Below are 10,520 nucleotides of genomic sequence, written 5' to 3' on the forward strand. Positions count from 1 at the left end.
CACGAAATTGTTTTTTATTATGAATATATTTTTATGAATGTAACTATTTTTAGCAAATGACATAATGCCAGAACTGTTGTGTAACCACAAATTTCCACTATTTACCTTATTGATATTATTATCGATGAAAAGTTATATTTTTGAGTTGATTTTAATATTATGAGCAAGTTGGTTGACAAAGTTTGCTAATATTATATTGTATTAAAACACAATGCCCTTAAGTTAACAACAGCTTCCACAACGGAAAAATAATGCGTAAGTAATTATTTACAGTAAGTAGGTGTTTATCAGTTTTATTAATAACTCAACGCGTCACCAGGGTTGACAGTCCCGATATCCCTGTATAATTATATTGTATTATAACGTAATGTAGGTACTTCAATGTTAACTACAGCTTCCATAACTGAAAAATAATTCGTAATAATTAACAGTAAGTAAGTAGGTGTTCATTAGTTTTAAAATAAACACAACGCGTCACCAGGGTTGATAGTCTTATTATCCATATAGTCCGATCTACAAAGACTTTGAAATAATTTACTCCGATTTTTTACATTGACGCAGTATTGTTTATTTAAAATTTTAAATAAACGTTATTTTAAATAAATATTATTTTAAATAAACATTATTTTAAATAAACGTTATTTTAAATGAACGTTATTTTAAATAAACGCTTTTCTATTATATAACGCAATTAGAGATTTAGAACTGCAATAAGCTGATCGATGATTACCTATTTACCAAAAGGTGACAACCCTGTCACTGATCCTGTCCTACTGTTCTATGTATGGGAACTTAATTTATTTATTTTACATAAGTCTCTCGACTGAAACGCACCGAAATGTATAGTTTAACATTTTTGATTTTGGTATTTGGTATTTATAATACAAATGCGTTTGACAAATTGTGTGATGATTGTATACCGAAATGTTGTCCAGAAAATCAGTTTGTCTACAAAAGAAAAAGCTGTGTTGCTCCTAAAAAACTAATGGATTTAAATATTTCTAGTTATCCTGTTTTTACTCAGAATATTCGTAATACGGGAAAAAAATTGGGGGATTATTTTAAAGTTTCACCCGGAAAGTTTTCTGATGCTTTGTTTATGACTGACGCGCTGAATGTGAAGCGTGTTGGGATCCTTCCTTATTTAACGGAGGTAAGGCTTATTAAAATATATAATCAATAGTATTTATTATTTATTACAAAGGTGGGTTGACCGTTGAAAAATGGAAGTTTCAAAACCAGCTTTAAAATGTATTCAGGTTTATTTTTTATGTGTTCCTAAATAAAAACGGGAACACGGGAGAGTTAATTAATACAACAAAATGTAAATATTTTGCGCAATATTACTTTCTAATTTCGTAGCATTAATTACAACAGTTTTGTAGCTAATGCTACGCAATTTCGTAGTCCATATGCTACGACTTCGTAGTACATATGCTACGAGATTGGATGACAATAATGAATATAATATAAAGTTACTTATGTATTCTACTTGGCGGACATTACGATATACCGTACATACCTACACCTAACGTAACTTTTATAGGCTGATGCACACCATACATAGTGCGCACCGGCCTTAAACGAGACATAAAAAAGTTGCATTGGTGATCAATCACAACATACATATACATACATACAGATACACGCGAAGTGTCAATTTACTTTTGTATAAAATTCATTGTCCGAGTTTTTTTACGTTCATGAGAACAATGGTTACAGATGTGTTTATTCAAGGGTTTTCATTGTCAAAATCAGGTTTACTCATAGTACCCGACTGTGTATTAAACAGGTCAAGCATTAATTAATGTTGTATTGGAAATATAATTAACGGGATATTCCGAGAAGGAAGTCTTCTCGGAATAGTCCGTTAAGTCTTCAGTTTTCCTCTTAATTTATACATATACGTGTACACAATTACAATTTATACATATACGTGTTATACTTAAAATGAATAACTCTGTAAACAGGATAAAATATTATATCAAGAGTCGCAATCCAACTAAATGAGGGGAATTTACTTAGCAAAAGCTGGGACACGATCCTTGCATTTTTGCTGCACGATTGTGTGAAATTAATCGTTACGTGCATTAATATTTCATACAATCATGCTGCAACGTGCACGGACCTTTAGAATTTTATTTACGAAAAACTTCGCTCTACAATTTTAAGCTTTATATGTATGAGTGCAAAGCTGAAATTTGCCAACGCAAAGAGTACTTATACGCAAAAGCTTCTAGAAACTGTAGGCTGATTCATATAATTAAAGCTAATAATGATAAGCGACCACAGTTTGCGTACATTATTATTATTGTGTAATTTATAGTTATTGATGCCTATAAGTGACTTATATACTTGTGTATACAAGTATATATATGGTGCGGTTACACCCAAGTTTAGCCAGATAGACCCAGGTGTAGCTGGCCTCAGTTGGCTACACCTGGTTATGTCAGGCTGTTCTTAGATTTAGCCGTTATCATTCCGGCTAGATTGGCCGGGGTGGTAACGCCTTAACCTAGGTATGGTAAGGTTCAGATACGGTCCGATTTAGTCCAGTTTTCATAAGGATTTTTTTCGCTCACACAAAATGTACACAAAATGTAATCATGAATTAGATTACATACTAAAATGTAAATTAAAATTAAATACGATCAATCTTTCTGTAATTTTGCAAGATTATTTGGCGCGTCGTGTGCCGGGTGCCATAAAGTCCCCTTCTAAATGGTCTGTGCTCCCTTTTGATTTGGACGGCCACATATACTTAGTTAAGATTGAGGGCAATACAATAAGTAGAATACAATTCCGCAGGCAAAAGCTATAGTTACTTAAATATGATGGCAACGTTTGTTCCAGGACCGCTCTGTGTTCCTGGAGATGCCCAATGCATTCAAAAGGTGGATGCAGGCGAAGCCAGCTAACTATTGCCTGGACTTCATATATCCCGGGAAAGATATCCATGTTTGGGCTCGTATTGAGAGTACGGACGAGATGCTTGAAGCGAGCGTTTACTTGACTACTGGTAATCCTTACATACCTATTATAAAACAAAATCCTCGGCCGCGTCTGTCTGTTTGCGATAATCTAAAAAACTACAGCACCGATTTTTATTTTCATTTTAATCATAATATAATGACGGCTGATGCAGCATTTTGTTAAAGAACATAACAATACAAAAGGTTCACACACACCGCCGCGTGTGGCCGCGACTAGCGGCATCGGCGAAGCGGGTTTTGAAAACTGAAGCGACGCAGGATTACCTAACTGCGGAGCGTCAACTCGGAACCGTATGATTATCGCTATGAGTATTTTCAACCCCCGACGCAAAAAGAGGGGTGTTATAAGTTTGACGTGTCTATCTGTGGCATCGTAGCTCTCAAACGGATAAAACTATTTTCGTTTAGTTTTTTTTTGTGTCATAGATAATTTTATCCCGAGCGTTCTTAGCTTATGTTTCATGAAAATCGGTTCAGCCGTCCAAAAGTTGTAGCGATATGAATATTGAAAGTCGGGGGTTTTTTAATTTGTCTAACAAATAAAATTGTTGTAATAATAAACCACAAATGTTGAATCACAGGAATGATAATATCGTGCGTGTTCCTGGTCCTGGTGCTGGTGGTGTACTCCCTGCTGCGGGAGTTGCGCAACCTGTGCGGGAAGGTGCTCATGGCGTACGTGTTCTGTCTCCTCATGAGCTTCGCTCTTCTCATCGTTATGCAAGAGCGCGACCTGGATGTCGCACAATGCTTGGGATTCTGTAAGTTGTGTTTTTGGAACGACTTAACTTTTAGGGTTCCGTAGTCCTACAGACAAGGAACCCTTATAGTTTCGCCATGTCCGTCTGTCTGTCCGCGATCTAGATAAAAAAGTATTATTACTACTAGAATGATGTAATTTAGTATGAGTATAAACAATCACGCCGACAAAGTGGTTAAATAAAATCTTGAAAACAAATTGTTGGGGTTTGTGTTTTTAGGGTTTTGTTGTTAATGGCCCGACACGCACTTGGCCGGTTAGTAATTGCAAGATCAGCGTGCGCGTTTGTTACAATTTCGTACAAAAATCGCGCTCACATTCACACAGTGTTACGCAGGCGGTATGCGTTAGCCTTAAAATTAAATAACACAGAAACAAAACTAATCGTACAAACTTGAGGTATATCTATAAATTTATTTTTCAGCATTCGCAGTGTATTTCTTCTTCATCGCGACCTTTTGCTGGATGAACATTATGTCGTACGATATCTGGTGGACGTTCAGGTAAAATACATATTTTATTATCACACTAGCGATAATTTTTGAGTTTATCGCGAACAGACAGACAGACGCGGCTAAGGACTTTTATATATATATAATAACGGTCTATTTATCATTTGCACCTAGGCATTTAGTTTTTGAGATACATATTTGTATAGAACTCAAACTCCCTCTAGCAATGTGGTTCGACTGCCTTTCTCCTACCTATCGGACCATAGATTTTACCTTGTCTTTTATTTCATCCATGAATGCCCTTCATGCCCTTCTTTGATCATAAATTTTTATAAAGTCGTCGTGTCGTATGTCATGGAAAATGCTCCATCGGCAAGAACCTCGTTCTTAAATTGATTGATTGATTGAAAATTCTTTCAGAGGCTACGCCAAAGCTCGACCCATACATCGTCGCGGGGAGAACTTCAAGTTCTGCATGTATTCTTTGTATGGCTTTGGAGTACCATTGGGCATGACCATTTTCTTGGGAGTAATCAACAGTGTCGACCTCAGGCACATACCTTGGTTCGTCACTCCCAAAATTCCTGAGAGAGGATGCTTCCTTGAAGGTAAGACGTCATTTAAAAGTGTCTCCACAGCAGAAGTTAAAACTGGAATATTTACGTTGTGCATTTTCGACGTCTTACGAATTTTCAACCAGGTTACGTGTCCTGACGCGAGTTTAATATTTTTACCCATCACAAAAAGTGCACCACTCCGCTAAATAAGTTTTCAAAAAGTTATTCGCTTATCGAAAAACATATGGGTAATTACTCACACAGTCAATCAAGGTCATAAGGTCACAACTCATACCCATTGATGCAGTTCCAATGAAGGGCATGGGGCAGTTGTCACAGCAAAAGCATTTCCATTCAACAGATGGGCAAAAACTTCTGTACATGTACGTGCCAATGCTGATAATGAATCTGTTCAACTGGGTGTTCTTCCTGATGACTGCCTTCAACATCTGGCGGCTGAGCAGGGGCACGGCTGTGCTGGACTCCGCCGCCGCCGGCACTCCCGCCGCGCATCGCTCGCAGCGCCACAGGTAATGTAACATCAAGCTGGGTAAACTTCGTATTGCGCTTCAAATCCTGTGATAAATTCAAATTCAAATTCAAATTCAAATCCAAATCCAAATCCAAATCCAAATCCAAATCCAAATCCAAATCCAAATCCAAATCCAAATCCAAATCCAAATCCAAATCCAAATCCAAATCCAAATCCAAATCCAAATCCAAATCCAAATCCAAATCCAAATCCAAATCCAAATCCAAATCCAAATCCAAATCCAAATCCAAATCCAAATCCAAATCCAAATCCAAATCCAAATCCAAATCCAAATCCAAATCCAAATCCAAATCCAAATCCAAATCCAAATCCAAATCCAAATCCAAATCCAAATCCAAATCCAAATCCAAATCCAAATCCAAATCCAAATCCAAATCCAAATCCAAATCCAAATCCAAATCCAAATCCAAATCCAAATCCAAATCCAAATCCAAATCCAAATCCAAATCCAAATCCAAATCCAAATCCAAATCCAAATCCAAATCCAAATCCAAATCCAAATCCAAATCCAAATCCAAATCCAAATCCAAATCCAAATCCAAATCCAAATCCAAATCCAAATCCAAATCCAAATCCAAATCCAAATCCAAATCCAAATCCAAATCCAAATCCAAATCCAAATCCAAATCCAAATCCAAATCCAAATCCAAATCCAAATCCAAATCCAAATCCAAATCCAAATCCAAATCCAAATCCAAATCCAAATCCAAATCCAAATCCAAATCCAAATCCAAATCCAAATCCAAATCCAAATCCAAATCCAAATCCAAATCCAAATCCAAATCCAAATCCAAATCCAAATCCAAATCCAAATCCAAATCCAAATCCAAATCCAAATCCAAATCCAAATCCAAATCCAAATCCAAATCCAAATCCAAATCCAAATCCAAATCCAAATCCAAATCCACATCCACATCCAAATCCAAATCCAAATCCAAATCCAAATCCAAATCCAAATCCAAATCCAAATCCAAATCCAAATCCAAATCCAAATCCAAATCCAAATCCAAATCCAAATCCAAATCCAAATCCAAATCCAAATCCAAATCCAAATCCAAATCCAAATCCAAATCCAAATCCAAATCCAAATCCAAATCCAAATCCAAATCCAAATCCAAATCCAAATCCAAATCCAAATCCAAATCCAAATCCAAATCCAAATCCAAATCCAAATCCAAATCCAAATTCAAATTCAAATTCAAAATTCTTTATTCAATTTAGGATGATATACATCACTTATTGACGTCAAAAATTACTTAAACTAAGTCTACTGCCGGCATCCAAAGCGCAGGTGAAGAAGAAGCGGCGCAACAAACTTCACCGCAGCCTTTTTTCCAAGGACGTTAATTAACAAATATAGGTCTTATACATATATTAAAAATTAGGAGGACGAATGTACATCATTATTAAAAATGTCAAAATTTGAATGAATAAATAAAATAAAAGTTGAATTTCCAATAAAACTATTGAAAATTGTCACACAATATATATATATATTTATAAATAAAAAGCTAAATGTACAACACGTACGTAATAATATCATAAACCAATTACATATGTTATGAGGATACTGCACCATGCTTGGGCCAAACATTATTGTCATCCACATAATCGTCAGACTTGTAATATGCCTTTTTACAAAGTACTTCTTTTATATAATTTCTAAATTTTTTGTCCGGCAAATCAACAATCCATTTAGGCAATTTGTTATAAAAACGGATACAGTTCCCAACAAAAGACGTTCTAACTTTGGCCAACCGATGCCCGGGGACAGACAATTTATCTTTAATACGTAAGGCTCTATCAGTGTAATCACCAACTTTTTTAAATAAGTTTAAATTTTTCCGGACATGCATAATGTTGTCAAATATGTATTGAGAGGGTAAAGTTAAAATATTAATATCTTAAAAAAAATCTCTAAGGGAATCCCTTCTCCTCAAACCATATATAGCACGTATTGCTCTTTTTTGTAAAATGAAAATAGTGTTAATGGTGCTAGCACTCCCCCAAAGTAGTATCCCATAGGACATTAAGCTATGAAAATAACTAAAGTAAAATAATCTAGCAGTCGCCACGTCCGTCAGTTGTCTGATTCTCCAAACTGCGAATGCCGCGGAACTAAGCTTTTTAGATAGGCCATTAATATGAGCGTCCCATTGCAATTTGGAATCAAGGGTAATTCCTAAGAATTTGGTGTTTAGTACAAACGTAAGCTTTCTCCATTCAGAGTCACGTCGACGTGAGCCTGTCTAACATTGGGAAGTGTAAATTTAATGCATTGGGTTTTATTTGCATTCAGCAATAAGTTATTAGCAGAAAACCAATTCGAAATGGTAGACAAAATACGATTTACATCATCAACGTCTTCGCTATGGCGGTCTACTTTAAAGATTAATGACGTATCATCAGCAAACAGCACGATGTCAGCCCGCTTTTCTACCATGATCATTGACGTAAACTAAGAAGAGAAATGGTCCTAGAATTGAGCCTTGTGGTACGCCAATTTTTACATTACAACCATTTGATTTAACGTTATTAATATCAACAGTTTGTAACCTATCTTTTAAGTAAGAAGCTATTAGCTCAATTGATTTAGAATCAAAACCGTACTGACTAAGCTTTCGCAAAAGTGTTTCATGATCTACACAATCAAATGCTTTAGAAAAATCACAAAATACTCCGATGGCATCCTGTGAATTCTCCCACGCGTTGTAAATATGACTGACAAGAGCCACCCCCGCGTCAGTTGTACTTTTTCCAGCAGTGAAGCCATATTGATGGCCGTGGAAAAGATTATGGGTCTTAAAATGATGTAGCATTTGATTGAGCATTATCTTTTCAAATACCTTGCTTAATACGGGTAATATGGAAATTGGTCTGTAATTGCCAGGCTCAGATTTTTCACCTTTTTTGAATAATGGAATTAATTTACTATACTATACTATATACTATACTATATTTCATTAAATCTGGAAAAGTACAACACATTAATTAAGCTATGACATTGATTATATTTTGAATCAAACTAACAGACATACCCCAATGATCTTCAGAATTTTTAAGATTTAGCTGTTTAAAAGTTTTAATGATGTCACTAGGTTCTATGTGTGATAGTAATTCTTACATGTTATAAAAAATGTCCTCTGTTGCGTCTGTTCGCGATAAACTCAAAAACCACTGCACGCGGATTGTCAAGTGGTTTTTATCATTACTTAGTGTGATTACAGAGGAAGGTTTAGGTGTTTTATTGTTGTATTACATTTTGTAACTGGGACGAGCCGCTAGCAACTCATAAAATAGGTAATAATTATCTTGTACGTCTTTCTTGACGTTTTATTTTAATATCGAGGTGAATACTTTGCTTTCCACTTCGATTGCGAGGAAATTGATTCTAATAAGTACAACAATTTCTAATATTCGTGTATATAGGTACGCGTCTGTTTATCTTGATTAACTTTATATGGCTAGCTAAATAAACGAAGATTTTACTTTTATTATGCTCTAAAGCATTAAACTTTTGTATAAGATTTTATGCTCATATTGCTTAAAATCTCGTTTTAGGCGGAATAATTATAATGTCAACATTACAAGCATAAGAAGTAAAAAAAAATGTTATTCAGGCTGATGGTGTACCTAAAGCTGTCAATCCTGATGGGCCTGAACTGGGTGCTGGAAGTGGTGAGCTCGTTCAAGCCGCAGCTCCGCGTGTGGTACATCACCGACACCTACAACATGCTCATCGGCCTCTCCATCTTCCTCATCTTCGTCTGCAAGAAGAAGATCTTCAGGAGACTTGCAGAAGAGTTAGTTATTTGCAGACTTTAAATAACAGTTGTAAAAATAAATTGTAAAGTCAACCATCACTCTCATACGTTTATAAGACACAAATTAACAAATACCTATGCACGTCATATTTTGATTGAAAGAAGTGGGAGTTTAATACCTGTTATTAATAATTAAGGGGTAATTAGTAAGTAGTAATTAATTTGTTCAAAGACATGTATTATCAGGTTTCCAAAATTCCATACATTGGAAGGAAGTGATGTCAAATCTGGAATCTGGTTGGGGTCTCCGTCTATTAATGACGTGATGTTTTTTTAGCATTTTTAACTGGCACTAATTAGTGCGAGTCCAAGTAGGGGTACTTGGACTCGCACTAATTAGTGCCAGTCCGTGTTGTGTCACACTTAACACTAAATTCGTGATGATGAATTATAAATTTAATCAAATCCATTACAACCAATCGTTCTTTCCTTTACTTACCTCTATATTTAACATAGAGCTAAGTGATAGCAGTTGAATATATAACAGATATAGTTCTAACATTTCCTCCTGTTTCGAAGGATGCAGTGCTGTCGCCGCCGCCAGTGGTCACCGTACTCCAAGAGTCGCTCCACTTCCACCACAGTGTCCAACAGCAGCCAGGATGTTCCACAAATTTCTTTTAATCCAAAAGGAAGTAATTTAAATTGACTTCCATGTGAAGGGGACCGGGATGAACTGTGAATGGTTAGAAGGCAAATAATTCGTGAAAATAAAATGTTTGCGTTCGCGTGTACAATGCAATTGTGTATAAGTATGTGTACTGTTTGCAGCGTGAAAGATAAATATCGACATGTGCTGTTTGTAGACTGTCGTTTACAGTTATTTTTTAGTGCTATAACTACTATTTTTATGTAAAGTAAGATAATTGTTAAACTCCATACAGTCAAAACCCCTTATTCATATATTAAGATAACGTCATAGTCGTACATGGCGCAACGAATTACTCTCGCAATACAGCGAGGGAATGCCGCCAGCGTTATGGGCACATTTGCACCAGGTGCGTCACGGGGCGGTCTTTTTTACTAAGTTTGTAATAAGAAAAGATTTGTATTTTTGTTTTGACTTTGTAATTAAATTTAAAACTTTAGATAACTACTTTGTATTAAATAATGATAAATAAAATAAATTTAAAAATATACTGAGTTTATTTGAAATCAAATTTGTTAAGATTACATTGTGCAAAAAAGTATCTTGTTCTTAAATGGCCTACGATTCTATACAGTGAGACCATGAGTGAGACAACATTCTGCCATAAATATACATGCCATATAAAACATGCACAAAATACATTGCTTGTGTCTGCGACAAGTTTTATTTAGAGCTATCATGATAGCTAAACCAAATAACTATGCCGGCTGTACACTATCAGTTCGCCAAAAT

At 35.5% G+C, this 10,520-nt stretch overlaps 1 protein-coding gene across 1 annotated transcript; it reads left to right on the forward strand.

The window, feature by feature from the left end:
- The first annotated feature begins 799 nt into the window (after nt 1-799).
- On the forward strand, nt 800-10,276 carry LOC128674935 (G-protein coupled receptor Mth2-like). The gene is made up of 8 exons (XM_053753945.2): nt 800-1,153; nt 2,854-3,019; nt 3,575-3,754; nt 4,178-4,256; nt 4,626-4,813; nt 5,124-5,292; nt 8,936-9,118; nt 9,659-10,276. The coding sequence occupies exons 1-8, from the start codon at nt 839-841 to the stop codon at nt 9,786-9,788; spliced, it is 1,410 nt and encodes a 469-aa protein (XP_053609920.1). The 5' UTR covers nt 800-838; the 3' UTR covers nt 9,789-10,276.
- The last annotated feature ends 244 nt before the right edge of the window (nt 10,277-10,520 follow it).

Source organism: Plodia interpunctella, chromosome 13, assembly GCF_027563975.2.
Source record: "Plodia interpunctella isolate USDA-ARS_2022_Savannah chromosome 13, ilPloInte3.2, whole genome shotgun sequence".
NCBI classification, from domain to species: Eukaryota; Metazoa; Arthropoda; class Insecta; order Lepidoptera; family Pyralidae; genus Plodia; species Plodia interpunctella.

Bases quoted from the DNA above. Each gene is read 5' to 3' on its own strand.
- LOC128674935 (XM_053753945.2), top strand. From the start codon at position 839: ATGTATAGTTTAACATTTTTGATTTTGGTATTTGGTATTTATAATACA. The intron at 3,755-4,177 runs GTAAGTTGTGTT...TTTATTTTTCAG, and splicing joins CGCACAATGCTTGGGATTCT to CATTCGCAGTGTATTTCTTC. The intron at 4,257-4,625 runs GTAAAATACATA...AAATTCTTTCAG, and splicing joins GATATCTGGTGGACGTTCAG to AGGCTACGCCAAAGCTCGAC.